The sequence below is a fragment of the Ochotona princeps genome, chromosome 13, assembly GCF_030435755.1.
Source record: "Ochotona princeps isolate mOchPri1 chromosome 13, mOchPri1.hap1, whole genome shotgun sequence".
NCBI lineage: Eukaryota > Metazoa > Chordata > Mammalia > Lagomorpha > Ochotonidae > Ochotona > Ochotona princeps.
Window position 1 is genome coordinate 6,346,735 of NC_080844.1, and position 24,591 is coordinate 6,371,325.

At 56.2% G+C, this 24,591-nt stretch overlaps 1 protein-coding gene across 1 annotated transcript; it reads left to right on the plus strand.

Annotated features, from left to right (window-relative positions):
- Positions 1–21,980, plus strand: OGDHL (oxoglutarate dehydrogenase L). The gene is made up of 22 exons (XM_004583317.2): positions 1–262; positions 3,140–3,310; positions 8,778–8,880; positions 9,189–9,304; positions 9,411–9,565; positions 10,198–10,344; positions 11,536–11,626; positions 13,149–13,328; positions 13,451–13,579; positions 14,495–14,674; positions 14,860–15,012; positions 15,344–15,446; positions 15,847–15,975; positions 16,659–16,809; positions 17,698–17,825; positions 18,460–18,638; positions 19,249–19,320; positions 19,469–19,594; positions 19,699–19,771; positions 20,607–20,770; positions 20,955–21,109; positions 21,826–21,980. The coding sequence occupies exons 1-22, from the start codon at positions 59–61 to the stop codon at positions 21,947–21,949; spliced, it is 3,033 nt and encodes a 1,010-aa protein (XP_004583374.2). The 5' UTR covers positions 1–58; the 3' UTR covers positions 21,950–21,980.
- The last annotated feature ends 2,611 nt before the right edge of the window (positions 21,981–24,591 follow it).

Sequence of the window (24,591 nt, forward strand, 5' to 3'; positions counted from 1 at the left end):
GAGTCTCCTTCTGTCCTGGTCCATGGCTTAATCATCTCCCTCATTGCTTGCGTCCAGAATGAGTCAACTGAGGCTGCTGTCGACCCAGCTGGGGACCCAGGCCGCCAGGCTCCTGGCTGCACCTCCTGTCCGGGTGCTGAGCTGCCGTGGCAGGTCCTCGGGACCCCCAGCCCCCTTCCCAGGCAGCAGAAGTGGAGGTGGCTCCAGTTACATGGAGGAGATGTACTTTGCCTGGTTGGAAAACCCCGAGAGTGTCCACAAGGTTGGTACCCATACCTGGCCGACTGGGGCCTCGGGGGAGGGGGCGGGAGGTGGTGGGGAGCCTGCCTGTCTGCCATGCTGGCTGGGCACGTAGTCCTTGGAAAGGGCCTGTCCCCCTGGTGGATGGGGCAGCCCATTGGGTTCCTGTTGTTGAGCCAGCGGTGCCAGGGGGTCGTGCTTGAGAACTTTATACCGCCCTGTATCCCTCCTTGCCCCTGCCCCACATCCTTGCCCCTGCTCAGTATTCCTGCCCCTCTGTTAGACTCTGCTGTCTCTTAAGTGGCCCCTGTACAAGTGTGTCATTAGGGACATAAATGTTTCTGAAAGTACCCATATGATAAAATAAATACCTGCTGCTGATCAATGACATCTGGTGGCAAGGAGGAAGGCAGAATGGGTAGCTGCCTCCTGTCCCCTTCCTCCATGCTCTGCAGAGGAAAGTAGTACGGTCACGTGATCCAGGACCAAAGGTGGCTGTGGTGTGTGGCCACGAGGCTGCCTCCCAACCCATCTTGCGTCTGCTGATTTATTCTTGGTTTCTCCTGCATTGCTGCTGAGGCCTTTAGGGGAAGCTTCACACACGTGGGATCCTGGATTGGCCCTCCTTTCCAGGGGAGCAGCAGGGTGTTTGGGCTCCTTTGCTTTGTGCAGAAAGAGCTCTGAGGTCTTTCCGTGGGAATCCATTACGGAGCCCTGTTCTTTTTCCATGGCGGGAGCATGCTTTCTTGTCCTCGGTAACTGACACCTGCATCACTTCAGGCCCTGCTTGGGGCTAAGAATCTGTTTTTAAGGTTAATTCATTTTTATTTCATAATCAAATTTACAGAGAGGAGGAGAGACAGAAATATCTTCTGTCCACTGGTTTACTCACCAAGTGACCACAACAGCTGAAACCAAGGCAATCCAAAACCAGGAGCCAGAAGCTTCCTCTGGGTCTCCCACATGGGTGCAGGGTCCCAAGGCCTTGAGTCATTCTCTGTTTCTGCTTTCCCAGGTGGCAAGCAGGGAGCAAGATGGGAAGTGGGGCAGCTGGCACATGAACCAGTGCCCATATGGGATTCTGGAACATGTAAGGCAAGGATTTAGCCATTAGGCTGTTGTGCTGGGCCCAAGAATCTGGTTTTTTATGTATTTTTCATTTGAGAGAGCTTTACCCGTACACCTACACCAAATGGCTGCAATAGCTGGCTGGGCAGGGCTGAAACCAGGAGTCAGTAACAGCCCTGGTCGCCAGGTGAATGGCGTGAGCTCATGTGTTAGAGCTATCATTGCAGCCTCCTGGGATATGTGTTAGCAGGAAGCTGGGATTGCAAGTGGAGCCGGGACCCGGACCTGGACACTCTGATGTGGATGCAGGATGTGGTGTCTGAACTCGGTGGGCTAGACACCACGTGTGTGTGTGTGTGTGTGTGCGCGTGCACGCGTGCTGTTGTCACATTGATGTCTGTAGGGCTGTACCAACTGACTGGCCTCAAGGATGGGAATGTGTGAAGGAAAGCACACAGAAATGCCTGTGCCTCTGCTTTTTATTTTTATTAAAGGTTTGTTCGGAAAGTAGAGTTACAGACAGTACGCTCTTCCATCCTTCGCGAGTAATTGCCATAGCCAAGGCCGAGGCAGGCCAAAGCCAGGAGCCCAGAACTCCACTCTGGTCTGCCATGTGGCTGCACAGGCCCAAGTACACCGGCCCTCGTCCATTGCTTGTCCACGCGCATTAACGGGGCTGGATGGGAAGTGGAGCAGCCAGGGCTTGAACCGGCTCTCATAGGGGATGCAGTGTCTGCCTGCTGTGGCACAGGCCGGCTGCTTCTGCTGTTTGTATCTGCACAGAGAGCATCAGGTCATGTGTCTTCTGTGTTCTTAGTAGGTCTGGATAATTGATAACCACAGTAACGAAGACACAGTTTTAGGTCTTTAAGGCTGTGTAAGTTAAACATTGCCTTGTTTCATCAGCTTCTTACTAATGTCAGTTTGATTACTTTTGTGCTGTCATTTTTATAGCACAAAAATCTTCAAAAAGTTCAGGGAAAATGGAATTTAAAAATTTAGTGTAAAAATTTTGGAATCCACACATTGTGTTTTTGTATTATGTACTTTCCATGAGCTTTTTGAACAGTCGTTCAGTGCAGATTTCAAATTTTGGGGGCACCAAAATAAACTCCTGACTCCATTTTTCCATGACGTTTTGAAATACCCCCCTGTAAGCAGAAGCAGGCTCATCTGTATCTGTACATCTGTAGAATGAATGACTCCCAGTGGAGTTGCTGACTCAAAAGATACTTGCAATGAAAATGCTGGTATTTGGGGCTGATGCTATCTATGGTGGAGCAATTAAAGCTGTTGCCTGTAGGGCAGGCATCCCAAATAGACGCTGGTTCTGGTCCTACTGCTCCATTTCTGATCCAGCTCCCTGCTAATGCTCCAGGGAAAAGCAGTACGGGATGACTGAAGCATTGGGGTCCCTGCGTCCATGTGGCAGACCTGGAAGAAGCTCCAGACCTCTGGCTTTGGCCTGGCCCAGCCGTGGCCATGGGGCCAGCTGGGGAGTGAACCAGTGGGTGCAAGATCTCTCTCTCTCTGTGTCTCTCCTTCTCTCTGACTCTGCCTTTCAAATGAATGATGAGTCTCTTTGAAAAGATGCTGAGGCTGCCTTGCACAGAGACCTTCTGCCACCCCGGGGTGTGAGGGTGTCACATCTGCAGACCCTTGAGCCCCATCACACCTCCCTTCCTTCCGCCATGTAGGCAGAGTCCCAGGGAGAGCTGGGCTCTGCATGGGTGCCAGCCCGGCTCCCTTTTCTCCGGGGTACCCGACCCCAGCCACTGTGGCTCCTCCCAGGCCCCTTACCCAGTTGCCCTCTTGATTCTGTCTTGCTCAGTCTTGGGACAGCTTTTTCCGGAGAGCCAGTGAGGAAGCCTCTTCTGGCCCTGTGCAGGCCTGGGCCTCTTCCGTCACCTCTAAGAGCAAACCTTTCGTCTCGGGCCGGACCAAGACCAGCAAGCTGGTGGAGGACCACCTGGCTGTGCAGTCCCTCATCCGGGCCTACCAGGTGAGTGCAGCTGGGGCGTGACAGAGACTGGTCTGGGAAGGATGTCCCTTAGGATGTCCCGCTGTCCCCAGGGAGCCCTTCTGGAAGCCCTTGGTCCTGCCTTCATTGTGCTGCCATTCGGAGTACAGCCCCCTGCCGGTAGTTGGTGTGTGTGCTGCCTGCCTGTGGGCCGTCTCTTGGAGTGTTTTCCTTCATACACACACCAATCCCTAGGTTTCTACGGCGAGGACACAGCTTCAGTTGATGCTGGATGAGACTTGAGTTGACCGACCTTTGGGAATGTTTCTTTTCTCCTGAATTCAGCCTGAGCATTCCAAGAGCACAAGGGTTGGCATACAGTGGGTGCTTAGTTGGTGCTTATGGAATGAAAGGGCAGTTGCTGTGCCTGGAGGCGGAGGCACTCCCACTGTTGGTGTACGCTCCAGGCCTGGGCTGTCAGGGAGTCCTGTCCTGGGCCTTGAGTGAACAGGAGCAGCTGGAGGGCTGCTCTGAGCCCTCTTGCCTTAGCAAGTGTAATCGTTGTGGGGATCTCTCTGGGAACTGGTGGCAGAAAACATTTCGTCAGGGAAACTTGACCTGTGGGCAGAATGCTGGGGATGTGGGAGGCCTCTGTGGGGACCCTGTGGGAGGGAGCAGCAAGTCACTGCAGGGTTGGAGAGCGAGATACAGGAGCAAATGGAAATGAGGCCCTGACACTGTGGAAGAGACCAGGTGAGGGGGCAGGGGGAGGCCCTCTCTGTGGCCTGGGGACCTGCCGCCATGAGCAGATAGTACTGAGCTGCACCCCCAACCCAGAAATGGGAATTGTCTGTGACAATTAATGAAGTCAGCTCTGGAGTTGGAAAGTCTTTGAGCACAGAACTGATGCCTCAAGTCAGTCCCCACGCCTGATTCCCCAGGACATGTCAGACACGCTGGAGGAAGTTACATACCTTCGAGAACAGATGTCTAGAGTGTTACAGTGTCTAGATAGGTGGATTAAAATGACCATGCACTGACCACGAGCCTTTCGGAGGTCCCTTACTTAGGAGACAAAGGAATCGCTCCTTATATAAGAAACTAAGGAATATTGTGTTTAGGGTCTTGTCCCCAAGATAAGCACGTTAAGTGAGTGCAAATATTTCAAAATCTGGAAAAAACAGTTCCTCCAAGGCTTCTGAGTCTGCGCATTTGGAGAAGGGATACTGCACACTGACTATTTTTCTTGGCTGGCTGCAAGAGGCAGAGGGTGATCTAACCAGAGCCTTTGAAAATGAACAAGAAACATCCTCGTCAAACTGTGTGTTCACTCTAAGGTGCCAGGCAGCCTGCTGCCCCAGGGCCTTGACCATGCACAGCTGTTGGCTCTGCAGTGCTTTCTGGACTTACCCAGCAGAGTGATTTCAGGGTTCAAGCGAGTTGCTCTGGCGTATTGCAAATCTACCCAGGGTGGAGGACCTTCGTGTGGCTGGCAGCTCAGGTTCCTGGGCCTGGCCTGGGGGCTCCCAGGGAGGACTGGGGGCCCTTCCAGGCCGGTAGGGAGCATGACGATCTGTGCGTATTGTGCAGAAAACCCAATGAATTAGGGACATTTTGTAAACATGAAGAAGGTGCCAGAAGGGTGTAGTGAGCTCCCACACCCGTCAGCACGTGGCCCATCTTCACTTCCTCTGTCTCCTCTTCCCCCTGAACTGCCCACAGCCAGATTGCTTGAAGCCAATCCCAGCGTCCCCATCTTTTCATTCACCAACCATTTCCCTATGTATTTCTAGCGATGAGAAAAATGTGCCGCAGTAGCATCCGGTGCCATCCAGAAACAACGGCTGCGAGCCTTGGTTATCATCATACTCTGTGTTTGTCTTTTAGGCAGGATTTCTTTCCAGAGCTTGTTTGAAGCAAGCTCCGAATAAACGTACAGAGTGCAGTGAGCTGATATGGCTCTTAAGTTTTATTCCCTGTGGAATATGGCCCTAGGTTGCATTCTTTGTCAGTTTCTGTGCAAGGCACAACGTGGTTTATCCCGTAACATTTCTCTAAGTCTGGATTTTGCTGATGACACCCCAGTGATTGTTGGACCTGTCCCGGTGTTCCCAGTAATTTCTGCAGTTTGGTAGCTAGATTTTGTGTGTGAACCACGTTTGGTTTTTCATGTTTTCCCAGCTAGCTTCCCAGTGGGTGGTGATGGTGAGGGCCACTCTGACCTTATTGCCCTGGGTAATTGCCCCCTAGATCTGTTCATTTATTAGGAAGATGCAAGCCTGATGAGGCAGGTTGTGTGTCTGATCCAAAATTCCTGTGACCACAGGTGTTTAGGATTTGGGATTTTTCCGTTTGGGAGCTATCTGTATGTATAGAATGAGATACTCGGGGGATATGTCCCAAGTGTAACATGGAATGCATTTATGTCTCACATGCATTATACACACGTAGCCTGGAGATGATTTTATGCGATACTTTGTGCCCGTCTTTTCACTGCTACTGTCAGCCGAGGTCACCAGTGGAATTTTCTGTTCTCAGCGTCCTCTTGACACTTCAGTGTATCAGTTGATGGGACATTTTGAATTTTTGAATCATCCTAGTAGGGCTCTCCAGCTTGTATTCCCATTCTGTGAGGAGACTTTACAAGTTCAGAGAGAATAGAATTTGAGATTTTTAGTGGGAGAGGGCAGTTTTTTTTTTTTTTTTAAATCAATGCACACAAGGAATCTGCAGAAAGCTCATGAAAAATGCATACCATGAACAGGAGCGTGCATGGGTCTCAGAAGCTTTCTGCACTACGGTAAATGTGTTTTAATTTCAGCCCCATGAGCTTCCTGCAGGATCTTCCCATCTTTGCTTCTTGGATTGTTACTCATAATGCTTCTGACGGGTTGAACTTTGTCAGCTGCTGATCGAAGGCACACATTGCACAGGCAGTGGGTGGGGGCTTGGGTTTTCCTTGTATTGATTGCTCTTCAAAATCATGAGATTCCCCAGCATCCTTCAAAGATGATCAGTGAAAGCCTGTCTTCCCTGCTTTCCATCCTTCCTTTCTCCCTTCCCCCTCCCTCCTCTTCCTCCTCCCTTCCCTCCCTCCTCTTCCTCCCTCCTCTTCCTCCTCCCTCCCTCCCTCCTCTCTACTTCCCAGCCTCCCCTCTCCCTCCCTCCCCTCTTCCTCCCTCCCTCATGGCCTCCTTTATTTCCTGTGGATGCCTGAACTTAAACCTCAAAGCTTCAGTCTGTTGCAGATGTTACAAGTATTATTGGCTCAAGCTGTCCTCCTTGCCACCACCCCCGCCGGGGCTACTCCCAAGTACTCCAAGCTCATTTTGAATTTTTCTGTTATCACCTCAGACACCGCGCCCCCCTCCCCCCAAGTCTCCAGGGAGCAGTGGGCACAATGACCACTGTCGGGTCAGTGGTCAGGGAGATCCCCTCCAGTGTGTGTGTGTGTTCTCATGTGTCTGCTACATTCGGGTCTGTCCTTGGCCCCGTCCTCTTGGCACCATTTCTGCTAAAGGTGCCAGAAGCAGAGTTCTCAGAACTGCTGCACAACAGCATGTTTCTACCATCTTGGAGTTCATGGGGTTCAAGGGCTCCCACTACTTAGTGGTCAGGGACCAGAGTTTGAATGTTTCTTGCACTTCTGTTTATCTTTAGGGAATTTTCTATTAATTAATCGGAATAGCTCCTCTCTATATGTTAGGTCACCAAATGGACGTGCTTTCTTGTTTGTTTCATTCCACTTTCAGTTTTTAAAGTCCAGTCTTGTCTTCAGCTATGTAAAATATTGACAAGGTTCTGAAATCAAATCTTGTAAGTAAGATACATTCTTCTTTTTTTTTATTGGTTGGTAGATTTATTTATTGATTAGAAAGGCAGAGTTGGAGAGAGATTCTGATCTTCCATCTACTGGTTTACTCATCTAGTAGCTGTAGGGGCCCAAGAACTTGGGACATCTTCCTCTGCTGTTCCAGGTACATTAGCAAGGAGCTGGATCCGAAGTGGAGCAGCCAGGACATGAGCCAGCTCCCATGTGGGATGCCAGCTTTATAGGTGGTGGCTTTCCCTGCTGTGCCAGTGTCAGCCCCTAAGTCAGATAAAGTCTTCCAAGTCTGGGCTCCTGCATTAGTCTCTTTCTCATAGGGTAGTTTTTCTTATCTTATTGTTTTCTTATGATCATTTCTTCTAATGAGCAACTTCTGTATTTATTTGTATAAGAGGACTTGAAGAAGTTTGTCTAAAAGGATTTAAAAGAAGTTTATTTTGGTGCCCAAAACTTTGAAATCTGTGCCTCTGTGAACAAACCTCTTCCAGATTTTTTTTTAAAGACATATGTATTTAAAAGGATGGCAGAGGGAGAGACAGAGAGGAGAGGAGGGAGGGAGAGAGACACACAGAGGAAGAACTCATTTATCCCCTGCTCATTCCCCAAATGGCCTCTGAGGCCAGCTCTGGGCCAGGCTGAAGCCAGGAGCCAGGGACTCCGTCTGAGTCTCCCATATGGGTGCAGGGACCCAAGCACTCAGACCATCAGGAGCTGCCTTCCCAGACACGTCATCAGGAAGCTGGGTCAGAAGTGGAACATCCAGGACTCTGACTAGAACCCTGATACGGAATGCTGGCAGATCAGGCCGTGCCACAATGTGGGCCCTGATGATGAATTTTAAACATTTTTATCTGTTTTCATCTACTTCAAAGGTGATGGGCTGGTGATGTCTTCTATTTATCCATTCACTCCCCAGACACCTGCAACTGCAGCCTAGTTGGACTAACCCCCAATAACCCCCACCAAGCCTGCTTCCAGCCCTGGTGCCTGTGCTTGCCAGTATGTGCAGCAGACTGATCCATTCTGTCCGATATCTCATTCAGCTCTTATATGCATCAGTAGGCTTTAGAGCCTAGCTCAACCCAACCAGCCCACACTCAATGCCGGCAGGTGCCACTGCCTATCTAGCAAGGTCCACCCCAGCGCTGGTTCTCATGCTCACCAGTAGGAGCTGCAACCCATCAGAAAGGTGCCTGCAGTTTCCCTACTGGACCCACGCCCAGTCCCAGATCTTGCACTCTCTAGGTGGTTCTGCAGTCTAGCTTGACAGGATTTGCTCCCAGTCTCAGCACCTGCCAGCTGATGCTACAGCAAAGCCCAGCCAGCCTGCGGTTACTCTGACTCATGCATGCACCAGTGAGTGCAGTCAGTTAGCCCAAGCTGGCTCTCCCTCCAACCCTGTTCACCTGCAGGCCAACAGGTCTCATGTGTGCTTATGGGTGCTGTGGCCCAGTCTGGTGTGGCCTGCCTCACTTGGGCATTTGTCGGTGGGTGCTATAACCTGTCCCAGCCCGATCTTCCCTCAATTTCAGCTCATGCTGATGGGTGCTGCAGCCTAGCCCAGCCAGTGAGCCCAGTCCCAGCTTACTGAACTGGTTAATGTTGTGGCCCCATCCCAGCCCTGGTTCCTGTGTGCTGAATTGGATCCCAGCTCTGCCCTGACTTTCTCCCTGCTCCTAGATTCGGGGCCATCATGTGGCTCAGCTGGACCCCCTGGGTATTCTGGACGCAGACCTGGACTCCTTTGTGCCTTCAGACTTGATCACAACCATCGATAAGTTGGGTGAGAGGTGGACTTATTCTCTTGCTGTGATTATCACACCTGTGTGGGGTACCTGGGCCCTGGTGACAGTCGAGCCCTGGGCGCCATTGGATACATGTAGCTCCATCCCATCTTTACCCACCTACTGACTCGCTTGGTGGGTGTACCCTGCTGCATCCCATTTCCTCCATCAAGTGGTGATGACTTCCTGTTTTCCAAGACATGGGGTCCTGGAGCTTCCAGGCTGAACCTGCAGGGAGGGAGCATTCAGGGCTCGCAGAAGGGCAGTGGTGATTGCTGGGCCTCCCCCTTGCCCTTCCCTTCCCTAGCCTTCTACGACCTGCGGGAGGCTGACCTCGATAAGGAGTTCCAGCTACCCACCACCACCTTCATTGGTGGTTCTGAGAGCACCCTGTCCCTGCGGGAGATCATTCGGCGCCTGGAGGTGAGTCCGGGCAGGCATGTAGGTGTCAGGGCCACACCTGACAGGGCTCTGTGGAGGAGGCAGGACCCTTGTGGAGTGTCCCCCTGTGACTCATTGTTCACCCCAGAGCACCTACTGTCAGCACATTGGCCTGGAGTTCATGTTCATCAATGACGTGGAGCAGTGCCAGTGGATCCGGCAGAAGTTCGAGACGCCCGGGGTGATGCAATTCTCCAACGAGGAGAAGCGAACCCTGCTGGCCCGGCTCGTGCGCTCCATGAGGTCAGGCCTTGGCAAGGACTGGCTGGGCCTTATCCCTGGCCGTGGGGAGGCCCTTGAGGGGAGCACTGGGACCAGGTACAAAGGCAATTTGGCCAGGAGCCAGCCCAGGACATAGCTAGGCAATTGGGCAGGAAAGTGTGACAGTGGGGGGACAGTAGGATAGGTTGTGGCTGTGGAAATGCTTGGACACAAAAGCTGGCCCTGGCTGTACTCATGGGGTATCCCTGACACTGAACCTGCCCAGGATGGCAGGGGTTCCTGCCAAGCCCTCTGGGTGCCAGGTGGCCTCCCCAGCAGCATGGCGTGGGCTGGAGTTTGAGTTGAGCTGGGAAGAGGTCTGTGGAGTGTGGTGAGGTGGGCAGTGGGCCTAGAGGAAGAGGACGTGTTGGAGAGATGTGGCTCTGAGGAGGAGGGTGTGGTTTTTGGTGGGTGGGCAGAATCCTTTAGTTGAGCTGGGAAGATCCCCGCCTCATCCTGTGCTCCCTGCAGGGTGCCGAGTGGCTCATGCATGGTGTCGGGGACGGTCTTGGGCTGTGCAGGCCATGTGTGCTCTGTTGCTTTCTGTGTCCCAGAGCATGCGGCTCGAAGCCCTGAGCCCCAGCCCCATCCCTCTCCATCCCTTCCTTCCTCAGATTTGAAGACTTCTTGGCTCGGAAATGGTCCTCGGAGAAGCGCTTTGGCCTGGAGGGCTGTGAGGTCATGATCCCAGCACTCAAGACCATCATTGACAAATCTAGCGAGATGGGCATCGAGAATGTCATCCTGGGGATGCCACACAGGTGTACCCCTCAGCCTCCTCCAACCCTGTTCAGGCCCAGGGGACTGAGGTAGAAGGGGTGAGATGGACAGGGGAGTGCAAGGTGTTGGCAAGACCTGGGGGTTAGAGGCAAGCGGTCCAGGAAGTTTGAGGAGTTCCTGGGCCTGGCCTGGCTGTCCCAGAAAGAGCCATGTTCTTGGGCCAGAGCCACAGGGGGTCAGCACTAAGCAGATGCCCTAGGGATCCCGTTCTGAACTCGTTGCTGCTATCTCCAGGATTTCATTAATGGGATGCAGGATGCTTCTCAAGGTTCCCATGGACCAGGGGATATGGAGTGACCTGTCACAGGGAAGATAGAGCTCGGCAGGTGGTTCTAGATGGCCTCCTCCTGGACGTAGCCCTCTGGAAGTGAGCCCAGGGTCTCTGTCCAGGCTGCAAACTGATGGCCTATTTCCTTTGACCTTGATGAAGACCCAGAAGGTGGTCCCAGCAGTGGGGGCTTGTCTCTGCACGTGGGTCTCTGTGCTCTGGGGAATCCAGCCTGGCAGATGAACCTCCTGGTGGCCCAGGGCTGCCTCTTGAGACTTCTCAGAGCAGCCTGTGGGACAAGACCCCAGGATTTGCCTGAGACCAGGGAGCTCTGTGCAGATAGACCAGCCTAGGGCCATGTCAACCCGAGGACATCCTTACCCTGTGGTTGGCCTGCCAGGAGCACAGGGTTTGTCTGTTACTGGCTCTGTGCTGGAAGGACCTGGCACCTGGCCCGAGGGTGAGGCTGAACTGGTCCCATGGCCCATGGCAGCTTCAGGCATTGGCTGCTAGCAAGTGTTGGCGGGCAGGGGTGGTATGCGTGAGTGGGTCAGCTTTGAGACTTTGCTGGGCAGGTGCTCGGCCAGAGAAGGGTTCTGGGAACAGAACCGCTGTGCTCCTGTCTTTGGGGAGGGCACCCTGGGACTGGAGACTTTGTCCACAAGGGTGGGGCACGGGGAGGCCCCCTTGGCAGAGTAGGTGGGACTGTGCTTCCATTGGGGGGTTGGAGGTTGGGCCAGGAGTCTGTGGGCCTAGGGCTGCTGGGCAGTGGCTGGAGGGGTTCACAACCATCCACCCACCCACCTACTATGCAGGTTCTAATGGGTTCAGGTGTGCAGGGTCCTGGGGAGTTGGGGGCAAGCGGCCTCAGGGTCAGGTGCGAGTGAAGGCCCTCTGGCTCCAGGGGTAGGCTGAACGTGTTGGCCAATGTGATCCGCAAGGACCTGGAGCAGATCTTCTGCCAGTTTGACCCCAAGCTGGAGGCGGCCGATGAGGTGGGTGGTGCACACTGGACCTGGCCGCCCCTGGAGGCCACTCGATCTGGTTGGGGGGTAGCCTGGGGAGGAGCAGGGCGCTGACTATGGTGTCTAAGTGGGCCTGTCACACGTCGGGTCATGGTATTTGGTGTGGCTTCATCACACATGTGATGACATGGTATTTGGGTGTTGTGGCCCTGCCACACATGTCTGGCCGTGGTGTCTGGGTGGCTGGGGCATGTGTGTCAGGCCAGGGGCATGTGTGTCCGGCTGTGGTGTCTGGGTTGCTCCGTCACATGTTGGGCCATGGTGTCTGAGTGGTTGAATCATATGTGTTACCATGATATCTTTTTTTAAATTTGTTTTTAATTTTTATCGGAAAGGCAGATTTATAGAGAGGAAGTGACAGAGAGGAAGATCCACCGTCCACTGGCCTGCTCCCCAAGCAGCTGCAACAGTTGAGTCAGTCCGAAGCCAGAAGCCAGGAACTTTGGGCAGATGCAGGGGAGAGAGGGAGAGGAGCTGGGATGTTTTCGTGAAGCTCTTGGGAGCAAGTCCTGCTGTCTGCACTGGCCAGGAGGACCCTAGGATCATCTGGGTCAGCCTTCCTATTTCCACCTGGGGAAACTGAGGCCCGAGATGTGTAGGGCAGCAGTTCCTTGGTTTAGCCTCCGTGGACATGCCTAGGTGTCAGAAGTTGCCAACCTGCAAAGGTCCCTTTGTTCATGTGCCCAGGACGGCCTTGGGAGGTCGGGAGGGCTCCCGTGCTCATCTGATTGATAGCTGCCAGTCAGTTGAGGAACTCCTGCCAGCCCTGCCCAGAGCACAGGCACAATCACTGTGCTACCTCCCTGGGCCAGGCCCTCAGCCCACTCTGCTGTCCCCTCGGACCCTCTATCTTGGTCAGGGTTCTGCCTAGCACCCCTTTGGGTGGCTCTCCCAGCCCTTTGGCAGCAGGCCTGTTCCTGCCTCCCTCCCTGCTGTCTTATGCCAGCCTCCTCCAGCCTGGCATCAGGGTGAGGACATGGACCTTGTGCCTACAGCCTCAGCCCCCAGAACGGTGGCTCAACTGGTTGAAATGAGAGCTATTACATGGCTGCCCAAGCTCTGCGTGGCATGTTCGGCTCCTAGCCCAGAATCTCCTCACTTGGCACCTTCTCGGGACCTCTGTTTGCTGTTCTGTAAAATGGGTGTAAAAGCTTATATCTTAGGATAACTGAGGAATCAGAGGTGATGTGTGTGCAAACTGGAGAACCTGACCAGAAGGTTAGTTTTTTTTTTTAAATCTCTTTTCTTTTCATTGAAGGAGAATTATGAGTAGCAGCAGCTGGTCTGAGCTGAGGCCCATAGGAAAGCCGCCTCTTCCTCTGCCTGGGGGTCAGGGAGGAGGAGGGCCAGGCATGACAGCACAGCTCTCCCAGCAAACAGGAGCCAGGCAGCTTGCAGGCGGTGGGCTTGGGTGTCCATCCCTGCATCCACCTGTGTGAGCCAGTGTGGGCTGGGTGCACTCCTTATTACCTAGCTTGACCCTGACCCTCAGGGCTCCGGAGATGTCAAATACCACCTGGGCATGTACCACGAGAGGATCAACCGCGTCACCAACAGGAACATTGCTCTGTCCCTTGTGGCCAACCCCTCCCACTTGGAAGCTGTGGACCCCGTGGTGCAGGGCAAGACCAAGGCCGAGCAGTTTTACCGTGGGGATGCCCAGGGCAGAAAGGTGAGCTCCCATGGACCATGAGGGGCAGGTGGGCGCTGGGGGTTGGGCTTCCTGAATGAAGACTGGCCAGGGCCATGGGCTGGGTTGCAGGTGCCGCTCCTGGCTCCCACTGAATCTTACAGGTCATGTCCATCCTGGTCCATGGAGATGCTGCCTTTGCTGGCCAAGGTGTGGTCTATGAGACCTTCCACCTGAGCGACCTGCCCTCATATACCACCAATGGCACCGTGCACATGGTGGTCAACAACCAGGTAAGGGCTTGGGGGCCACACATGCCAGGCTGGCAGAGGGAGGCTGCCCTGGTTCCTGCCTGTCGCTCTGCCACATGCTCACCGGTGTGCGACCTCAGTCGGGGTATCTGTCTGCCCCATCCCATCTCTTGGTGGGGAGCCATGATGGTTATTGTCACCCTCCTCCCCGCCCTAGCCACTGGGTTTGCACCTCTGACTTCTGCACCTGCAGAGTCAGCCAGCCACAGGTGCGTAAGCTAACATGCCTGCTCTTCCCCCAACCCCTGCACACACACTCCCAACAAGGACAGTGTCAGGGCCACACAGTGGCACTTCTGCAATCATTGGGAGATGATTGAAGGTGGACAGGAGGCTGTGGAGGGGCCCTCTAAATCCTACCCTGTTCACGTGGAGGACGTAGGCTTTAGCAAGTTCTCATGTCTTCATGCCTGTCACAGCCCCAGCCATGGACACTCGAGGATGACCGTGTGTGGGGCTGTGCAGGATTTGTAGTGTCAAAGGGATACGTGAGACTCCAGTGCCTAGCGGGAGGCAGGCTGCTCCCTGAGCACCTCTCAGCCAAATAGGTCTGGACCACAGGTCACGCCCAGGCTGCCACTTCGAGGCTGCTAGTGTTGCTTGGAAACAGCCCTGGGGAGTGGAAGGTAATAGCCGGGATGCTGAGGCTTTGGGTGTTGAAGGTCCCACTTGTGGTCGCTTGCAGGACTGTGTCCATTGTCACCATTCTGCAAAGGGAACTGGGGACCAGGGTCTGTAGGACAGCCCCGCGAGAGTTGCGGCTATGTCTCACCGTGTGCCTCCCGAGGCCCTAATGGCCTCTGCACCCCTACCGCCTCTCTGGACCTGCCCACCTGGGAGGCCAGCAGTGCGTGGGGGACCCTGAGTCACGGCCAGCTGTGATCACCCCCCCCACAGATTGGTTTCACCACCGACCCCCGGATGGCCCGCTCCTCCCCGTACCCCACTGACGTGGCCCGTGTGGTCAATGCACCCATCTTCCACGTGAACGCCGACGACCCGGAGGCCGTGATCTACGTGTGCGGTGTGGCAGCCGAGTGGAGGAACACCTTCAACAAAGACGTCGTCGTGGACCTGGTGGGCGTGAGGGTTGCCGCGGCCAGCTTTGTGGCTTCCGGGGCTGAAGGGTGGCAGGTCCAGCATCCCCAAGAGCCTGCACGTGGGATATGTGCTCCGTGGTCGTGGGTAGTGGGATCCAGGGGGTGTCCCAGCTTGCTGATGACCCTGTCTCCCGCCCCAGTAAGCTCTCGGCTGCCCTGCAGGTGTGCTACCGCCGGCGTGGCCACAACGAGATGGACGAGCCCATGTTCACTCAGCCGCTCATGTACAAGCAGATTCACAAGCAGGTGCCTGTGCTGAAGAAGTATGCCGACAAGCTCATTGCTGAGGGCACCGTCACCCTGCAGGAGTTTGAGGTGGGTGCTGAGGGAGTGGGCCGCTGAGTGCTGAGCACTGGGGGTCGAGGGGTTTAAAGAAGTTGGCCAGTAGAATCCTTATCTCCAAGAACCCTATCTGTTAAAGTGAACATAAACCCAAAGCCGATGTCAGGCATGCTAAGAACTTAGGGGAAGCCCAGCTTCAGCCGGAAGCCCAGGAGGGCCTCCTGGAGGAGGCAGCCCTGAGTTGGTTTTCTTCCAAAGGTTTATATGAGGAGGAGGGATAAGGTGCCCAAGTCAGGTGGCTCGAGCCTCCGACTGCCCAGGGCATTGCTACCACCTCTGTCCCATCCCTGCATCCTGCCCTCAGGAAGAAATCGCCAAGTATGACCGCATCTGTGAGGAGGCCTACGGCAGGTCCAAGGATAAGAAAATCCTGCACATCAAACACTGGCTGGACTCCCCCTGGCCCGGTGAGCGCACTGAAGTGGTCCCGGTGACTGCAGTGGCAGCCTGAGACCCAGGTGCTGCCCCACGGCCCGAGGCTGTACTCCGGAATCCCTGCCCACAGTGGCGGGCTGGCAGCCACACCCACCCTTAGTCAGCTGCTCCCTGCAGAGGTGGGGCCCAGGAGAGCACTCAGGGCAGATGATGGGAGTGGGGGGCAGGTAGAACAGGGGGCGTGGCTGGCCAGTTGGGACCCAGGGCTGTGGGAAGGTATTGGCAAATGTGGGAGCTACAGTTGGTGGGCGTGGTGGCAAACAGGGCACGTTCAGGAAGGGCTTGGGGTTCAGCTGGGAGTTGGCGGCTGTGGACTAAGGAGGCTCCAGGCTCTTGGTGCTGGCCGGCACAGCCCCTGCTGTTCCCACTCAGGATTCTTCAACGTGGATGGCGAGCCCAAGAGCATGACGTGCCCAGCCACAGGTGTGCCCGAGAACGTGCTCACACACATCGGCAGTGTGGCCAGCTCCGTGCCCCTGGAGGACTTCACCATCCACACGGGTGAGGCTATCCGCCTGGCCCCTCTGACCCTGCTCCATGCCACAGCCTGGGCTCACCTGGGTGCCCGGAGCACTGTGTGTACACCTGGAGGGGTGTCTGTGCTAAGAGCTTCTCTCCAGGTGAGCATTGGAGATGCCACACACTCTCCCCAGGGGTGCCAGGAATCCAACTTCCGGAATAGCCTCACCACTCCTGGACAAGCCTGGGTGGCTATGAGGGGGTTGCACATGGCACCTCCAGCTGTGGGCTGCAGCGTGGGAAGTCCAGGAGCTGATGCAGTGGCCGGGGGGCCTTGGGGCACTTGCTGAGGGTGTCTGGGTATGTGTGTGTGCTCCAGGAGATTGGTGCAGCGGCCTGCTTGTGGGGAGCTGGCAGGAGCCTAGCACAGACCTGGGTGCCTAGGTTCAGGTGCAGGCCCTTGAGTAAATGACTTCCTTTTGGGAGGAAATGACTTCCTTTTGGGAGCCTCAGTCTTTTCTCCTGGAAAGTGGGCAGGGGAGGGTGTGTGTGTTTGAAGGGGTGATTCCAGGGGGGATTCTGACCCCCTCATGACCCCCTGAGGCTGGCTGGAGGCAAATGCTCTCCGGGGAGTGCTGGCCTCCTCTGCGCTGGACCTACTCAGCTGGGGGTCAGTGGTCCCCAGCCGTTTACCAGCCATTCCCTCTTTGCCCACCTCCTCATAGGCCTCTCTCGCATCCTGCGTGGCCGGGCAGACATGGTCAGGAAGCGCATGGCCGACTGGGCACTGGCAGAGTACATGGCCTTTGGCTCCCTGCTCAAGGAGGGCATCCATGTGCGGCTCAGTGGGCAGGACGTGGAGCGGGGCACATTCAGGTGAGGCATGCGAGGCTCCCAGAGTGAGCACAGCCGACGCCAAGTGGGTACTCCAGGAGGGCTAGAGACCAAGGCACTCGGGAGCCCTGGGCCAAGACCTTATGGTCACAGGACTTTGGTGGGGTTGGTGCACAGGGCTGAGCCTGTGCCCCAGGCAGCAGCTGATTCAACCACCTATGGTCCCTGGGGGACCCTGGTGAACAGGCTTGGGCCAGCCTGCCCAGGATGGTATTTACAGGGAGGTTTTGGGTCCTGCTGGGTACCAACGTGGGTCCAAATCACATTTTTCTGGCTTGGGGGCCTGCATGTTATAGACCTTGTTAGCAAGCCATGGTGACATGGCCCCTGGGATTGGCTGTGTGTTTTCCTTGAGTCCCTGTATCTCATGTCTGTTGGCCTGGTTCTTGGTATAGGCCCAATCTAAACTGGACATCCATCCTTGCTAGAGCTTGGGGTCCAGCCCGGGGTTTCCCTTACCATGCCAGCATCTGCCTCCTTAGAGTTTAGGAGGGCAGATGCGGGTGTCAGGGCAGAGGGTTCAGCAGCTCAGGGTGTGTCCTGTAGCATTTCCCACTGCCCAGCACTGGAGGGCAGCTCTAAGGCTTTCACCTCTGTAGGCAAGAAGCTGGCAGGCAGATAAGATGCCACAATTTGCCAGCGTTAGTCCAAGGGCCCCCAGCAGTCTGGCTGTGGGCAGCCATAGCCAGCTTGCAGGAAGGGTGGGTAGACCAGATGGCTCAGGCTGGCCAGGGCTTTCTTGGTGTTGCCAACCCTGGGAGATCTCGTAGACTTTGCAGGGCTGTGACAGAGGCTGGCCGGCCTCCCGCTGCAGTGGATGGACACTGGCCTGCCTGGCCACTCTCCTTTCACCCTCTCTGTCTCCCCAAGCCATCGGCATCACGTGCTCCATGACCAGGAAGTGGACCGCAGGACATGTGTCCCCATGAACCACCTTTGGCCTGACCAGGCCCCCTACACCGTGTGCAACAGCTCGCTCTCGGAATACGGAGTTCTGGGTAGGACAGCGCTGTGCCCATGGGCCAGCCCTGATGTGGGCTGTCTGCGTCAGGGCCTTGGCAGGGGGAGGGGGCTACCTGAGGGTGTGGGGACATCCCCATGGGCAGGAGTTGGGCTGTCCCTCTCTGCGGCCACGCAGGAGATGCTTCCCATCCTCGTCTGTGGCCGTCACAGCCTTTTCTATTCCCCATTCCCACCTTGTCTTCTGGGTGCTGAGGCCCCCTCCCTGGGCTCTGGACACCTGACTATGCCCCCTGGGGTATCCAGCACACTCCACCCGCCCTGGGGAGCAACCAGAGCCTCATGCGCCATGCCTGTGGAGCTGCATGGGCCTGGGGCTGGAGCTTGCCCTCCTGGCAGGTGGTCCCCACTACCACCCCGGGTATCTTCAGCCTGGGCTCCTGGTGTTCATAAGGATGAACTTGACCACATGTAACCTCAGGATCCAAGGTGTGGCATCTCTGGGCTTGTCATCAGCTCCAGGAAGGGATGTCCCAGCCTTTGAGTCCCAAGAGACTCCCTAGGGACTTTTTCTGACCTATTGGACACGCTGGTGGGGGACAGTATGGGACTGGAGTCGCTGCCACTTGGTGACAGTGTGCAGCAAGCTCTGGCCTGGTGTCTTCTGTTCAGGCTTTGAACTGGGCTATGCCATGGCCAGCCCCAATGCCCTGGTGCTCTGGGAGGCTCAGTTTGGCGACTTCCACAATACAGCACAGTGCATCATCGACCAGTTCATCAGCACTGGACAGGCCAAGTGGGTGCGGCACAACGGCATCGTGCTGCTGCTGCCTCACGGCATGGAAGGCATGGTGAGGGGCCTGGCGCGGGGCACCCAGGGTGCACGGTGGTTGTCCTGCCAGCAGCCCACAGAGCTGGCATGGTGAGCGCTGCAGGGCGCTAGGGGGGTGGGAGTGGACCCTGGGTACATGGCAGTGGTGGTATGGTGGAGCGGGGCTGTTCCTGGTCTGGGCGCAGCCTGGAGGCCCTATTCCTACCTTCAGGATGAGAAGCCTGAGACACTGAGAGGGGGTGTGGCTTGTCCTATGTCACCCAACCAGCAGCTGACCTTGGAGGGTGGGCTCTACTATCCCTGGGCCCCCCCTCTGGCATGAGCAGCCTGCGCAGTCACTCATGGGGCAGAGAAAAGGTCTGCAGGCTGGGGGCTTCCCCAGGAGGGCAGGCAGGCAGGCAGGCAGCAGAGGTGTCACCCAGGGGCCGCCTCTCGCTGGGCAGTGGAGAGGATGGGCAGAGCTGGCTGGGCCAGCCACGGGGCCACCACGGATAAGGGGGTGTAGGTCAGGCTCCTCCAAGAAGCTGTCCATTCAAATGTCGAACTGGGGCTGAGCCCTGGGGTCCCTGTCCCAGCCGTGGTGGGCGCCCTGTGCGGGGCCACCTGGGGCATGCACCGTTGGCTTTCAGGGCCCAGAGCACTCGTCCGCAAGACCTGAGAGGTTTCTGCAGATGAGCAATGATGACTCAGATGCCTATCCGGTGAGTGCCGCTCCCAGGCCACTCCCTCCCAGCCCCACAGGTCTGTCCTGCCTCATGAGTGCCACCCCTGGATGGCTCCCTGACCTCATAGGGTCCGTCCAGGGTGTGGGATGCACCTGCCCATACCCCCTGCCCTGCCCCTCTGCAGGTGTTCAGCGAGGACTTTGAGGTGAGCCAGCTGTATGACTGCAACTGGATCGTGGCCAACTGCTCCACGCCGGCCAGCTACTTCCACGTACTACGCCGGCAGATCCTGCTGCCCTTCCGCAAGCCCGTGAGCTGCCAGTCCCAGTCCCCGGCCACCCCTGCACTGCTGTGCGGGAGCCCTGGCCAGGCAGGGACAGCCAACCACTGACCCGTGTTTCCTTTCCCTTCCAGCTCATCATCTTCACGCCCAAGTCTCTGCTGAGACACCCTGAGGCCAAATCCAGTTTTGACCAGATGGTGTCAGGTACATTTCAGGCCCCGACCATAGTGAGAGCCCAATACCAGGAAGTGACCTGTGTGTTGCCCGGTGGTCCTCTTTTCATCACCCCTAACCATAGTTGGTGCACACACCAGCTCAGGTCACTTGAGCTGACTCCACGGCTTCCCAGGGGCCATGTCAGCCCCCTCCCTCCTGAGGCTTACTCGCACAGGGCAGGCCTGGCTCGACCCAGGGAGTTCAGAGGAGGGAGACTGGCAGAGGACTGCCTGCTTCAGGTGGTATTGGGTATCGATTATCTCTGTGTCCCTACATGTGTGGCTCCAGGGACCTGGTGTGCCTGGGCTGTGGTCCTCCCGGGGGCCTGGCAGCCTGCTGCCCTTGGTGCCCAAGTCATTGCCTGAGAGTACAGGATGCTGCAGCAGCTTCTTGGTGGGCTTTGCGACTGGCTCAGCCTGGTACCCTGGAGCTGGTGTGAGCTCAAGGATGGAAAACGCAGCAGGGCGCAGAGACGTGGGCTTAAGGCCACGGGGCTGACGGGAGGGTGTGCCACAGCCTCTTGACACAGCTGCTTGGGGACACAGCTGACAGGGCAGATTCTCAGCCAACGGTGGTGTCTTCACATGGTCCCTCTGCCAGCCTGTGCCCCCCCTCCTTCCCTCCCTCCCTGTGACGTCTCAGCCTCAAGAGGTGCCAGGCTACAGCCATGGCCTGCACCTGGCATTAGATGGGGACCTGGTGGCCAGGAGGAACCTTGGGATACTTGTTGTGGGGACCTAGTGGGCAGATGGTCTCAGCCCCTCTGGGTACCAGTGCCCCCTCTGTGTCATGTCACACCATCCCTGCCCGCCCCACCTCCCAGGGACCTGCTTCCAGCGAGTGATTCCTGAAGATGGGGCTGCAGCGCGGGCTCCTGGGCAGGTGCGACGGCTCATCTTCTGCACAGGAAAGGTGTACTACGACCTGGTCAAGGAGCGCAGCAGCCGGGGTCTGGAGGAGCAGGTGGCCCTCACACGCCTGGAGCAGGTGCACTGCTGGGGCTCTCACGTTCAGGGTGACGTGAAGTCCAAGGGACATTGTCTCCAGCCCTGACTGATCCTGGGCAGCATGTTGGGGGGCCAGGCCAGTGGGGGACCAGCAAGAGTACAGGCAGGGGTGCTAGAAATGCTGAACCCCCCTGCTCCAATTTATTCCTGCTTTGCCCCCGCAGATCTCCCCGTTCCCCTTTGATCTGATCAAGCAGGAGGCCGAGAGGTACCCAGGCGCGGAGCTGGTGTGGTGCCAGGAGGAGCACAAGAACATGGGCTACTATGACTACATCAGCCCGCGCTTCATGACCCTGCTTGGCCGTGACCGGCCCATATGGTACGCACCGCCTCCCCTTGCCTCTGCCAGGCCTGCTTGTGGCTCCCAGGACGCATCCTGGCTCCTGCTGGCTGTGGTTGCCCTGCTGTGAGAGACCAAGCCTTACTGTCGCCATTTTCTACTGTCTGTGCCATCACATTCCCCACTGGTTGTTAGTCACGGAGTCCGAGCTTGGACTTGTCCATGTCTAGACGGTCCTACCCGGTGGAAGTGACCATCATGTTTACAGGCCCAGCAGGACTGGGGCAACAGGGCTGGCCAGGGCAGTAAGCAGGGAGTTAACCATGGAGGCCAGCACACCTACATACCCTGGTGCAAGCTCCCCCTTCTACATCAGGCCTCAGGTTCCTCATTCCTGGGACACAGGACAATGAGAGAGCTGCTGCTAGTCACGGCTCTGTGAGGTGCCTGGCGTGTAGTGGGTGCCCAGCACATAGCAGGTGCTTGGCATCCACAGTCGCTGTCCTTGGGGAGGTAGGGGAGGGGCAGGAGGGACTCTGAGCAGCCAGAGCTGCCTTGCTGCCCCTGACCTTTGGTTCTAGCCCCACTTGCTGTCCTCCTGGGCAAGTCCACTGTCAACGGAGGGTGGGGGGAACTTTCTCCCAGTCCTGTGGCCTGGTGAACCCAGGCAGGCAGGCAGGCAGGTCCTACGGCTGCATCAGCTTGTCCAAGGCACAAGGGTAGGCGGTGAGGCCAGTCGGCTGTTTGTCCTGCAGGTACGTCGGCCGCGGCCCAGCCGCTGCCCCAGCTACTGGAAACAGAAACGCACACCTGGTGTCGCTGTGGAAGTTTTTGGACACTGCCTTCAATCTCCAGGCCTTTGAGGGCAAGACGTTTTAGGGCTGGCTGAGGCCTGGTTCAGCATCAGGGTGGGGGGAGCTCCAGCCCAGGAAGAGGCCACTGCTGAGCAACCCGGGGTGGGCCACACTCACACAGCGTTCCAGGCCACAGCGTAGCTGCTGCCGGCTGCAGTGTCAGGCCCGCCTGGCCGCTGTGGCCATTTCAGACTCCCAGGGCTGGGAAAGCCGAGGGAGCGGATAGACTCTCTGGGTTGGGGAACATCAGCCTGTGGGCCATGTGAGCGAGGTCGCTGGATCTGGCCCAGCTGAGGCCACAGCGGGTGGTGCTTGGAGCTCAGGACATCCATGGCTGGCTCATTTGTTAAGATGGTCATTTGACATGGTCCATGGATGGTGTTAGAAAATCCAGATGGCACTTGGCAGCCAAGAAGTTCCCCACTCCTGATGGCACATAGGTCCAGAATGTTCTCCCAGCTGCCCAGATTATTCTAGAATGTTTTTTGTGTGGTTTCTCTCTGTATTGTTTGTCTCAAGATGGCCTTTAGGAACCCCCCCACCTCCATCCCACCGCTCGGAAGGTGTGGTGGCCGCCACCCCCATCCTTGCTTCTCTGTAGATGCCAGAGAGCTGTCTGCTATGCTCATAGAAATTGCTAAGACTGCAGGAAGGCACAGGTGGACACAAAGCTGGGCAGGTCCCACGTGTGGCCTGTGAGCTGTCCACGTTTGTCTGAGCCACACCCACAGCTCACACGTACCAAAGTAGACAACCAAACAAATAAAAAGGAGTGCCTGTGAGAGACTTGCCGTCTTGATTTTCATGGGATTGGGGGAGGGGCAGGGGTTCCAAGAGAGCACAGAAGTGGGGAGGGTGAGGGTCAGCTTGCCGCTACCACAGGGTTCAGGTTGCATGCTGTGAGTCTGCTGACTTTTTTTTTTTTTAAGATTTACTCATTTTTATTGGAAAGTTGGATATACAGAGAGGAATAAAGAGAGAAAGATCTTCCATCTACTGATTTACTCCCCAAGTGGCCACAGCGGCTGGAGCTGAGCCAGTCAGGAGCCAGGAGCCTCTTCTGGGTCTCCCACACTTGTGTAGGGTCCCAAGGCTTTTGGACCATCATCGACTGCTCTCCCACGCCACAAGCAAAGAGCTGGATCTGAAGTGGGGCCGCCGGGATTATAACTGGCACCTATATGGGATCCTGGCACGTGCAAGGTGAGGATTTTAGCTCCAAGGCTCCCATGCCGCGCCTGCCAGCTGACTTTATTCTTCGGCCTGTTGTTGACGCCTCCCCCATGATGCTGCAGTCGGGGAGGCATTGCCTGCTTCAAATCATTGTTCATTTGCTCCTTCCCCAAGCCCTTCCTCTGTGTGCCATGCTCATGTCCCCAAGACAGTGGAACAGAGATCACTGAGCTTAATTCTTTATGGAGGGGCTCGTGCTGTGGTGTAGTAAGCTAAGCCTCTGTCTGAGGCACTGGCATCCCATATGGGCACTGGTTGGGAAAATAGCAAAAGATGGCCCAAGTGCATGGGTCCTTGCACCCACGTCGGAGTCCCGCAAGAAGCCTCTGGTTCCTGGCTTTGATTGGGCCCAGCCTTGGTCTTATTGTGACCATTTTGGGGAGAGAACCAGCAGATGAACTATCTCTGTCTCTTTTTGTCTTCTCTTTCTCTCTGTCACTCTGCCTTTCAAAGAAATAAATCATTTAAAAATAGCAGTCTGTTCATATGCAAATGAGTCCAGCAGAAGCACACACCCCAGCCCCTCCCCTCATCACCCTGGCACTGCCCAGGACCCTGCCCACCGGGTAGTTCTGAGCCTGCCCATCCTCCCACGAAAGCCAGGAGAGGCTCTTCTTCCCCAGCGCCCCCTCACTGACTCCTGACCCACCCAGAGCTTTCCTGCAGGGCGGGATCCAGCGTACCATGCCTATTGACTTCCAGGGAGCTATGGCTACGAAGCACGTTAAATCTCATTAAGACAAATCGGTAGCGCTGCACCAGGCCTTTGCTTTGGTGAGAATCTGCAGGTGGTAAACTCCTAGTCATAAGTGTGAGAGACTCTTACACTCCTACACGCCTCTGTACTAAAGTACCTTGTGACAGTGCTTTCTCCTCCGCTCCGAAGATCTCGTCTTGCTGTCTTTGGTTCTCATTTCTGCTCAGCCCAAGTCTTCCGTCCTGTCACCCTGCCGCCTGTGTGTTCTTCTGTCATTCCAAGTTTGATTTATTGGTGAGGCAGAGAGAGACAGATTTCTAGATCCCTTCACTCATGCCTATGACAGGGCTGATGCTGGGATTGGAACCCAACCTGAGCCCTCAGCACTGCCTCCCGGGGTATCAGCAGGCAGTGGGAGTCCAGCCCAGCTGGGGCTTGAGCCCAGGTACTCCCATGTAAAATGCAGGTCTTTTTTTTTAATCCAAAAATTTCTCTATTGATCAGTACTGTACATAATTCAAACGGCCCAGAAAAGTGGCAGGCAAGTGGTAGGCAGAGTGGAGCAGATGGTGAAGACAGCAAGGCCAGAGCCCGGCATGGTGGCTGGGAGACCTGCTCTTGGTCTGCCCCGGGACCAAACCTCTACCCCTGGAACCCTGACCTGCAGCCGAGAGAGGAAGGCCTCCTACCTCAGCTCGGGGGACACCCTGTGGTGGGCTGCGCGCTGGGACAGACTC

Excerpts from the sequence above, each read along its gene's own strand:
- OGDHL (XM_004583317.2), top strand. The coding sequence starts at position 59 with ATGAGTCAACTGAGGCTGCTGTCGACCCAGCTGGGGACCCAGGCCGCC. Across the intron at positions 3,311-8,777 it reads CCCTCATCCGGGCCTACCAG|ATTCGGGGCCATCATGTGGC; the intron begins GTGAGTGCAGCT and ends CCCTGCTCCTAG. Across the intron at positions 10,345-11,535 it reads ATCCTGGGGATGCCACACAG|GGGTAGGCTGAACGTGTTGG; the intron begins GTGTACCCCTCA and ends CTCTGGCTCCAG.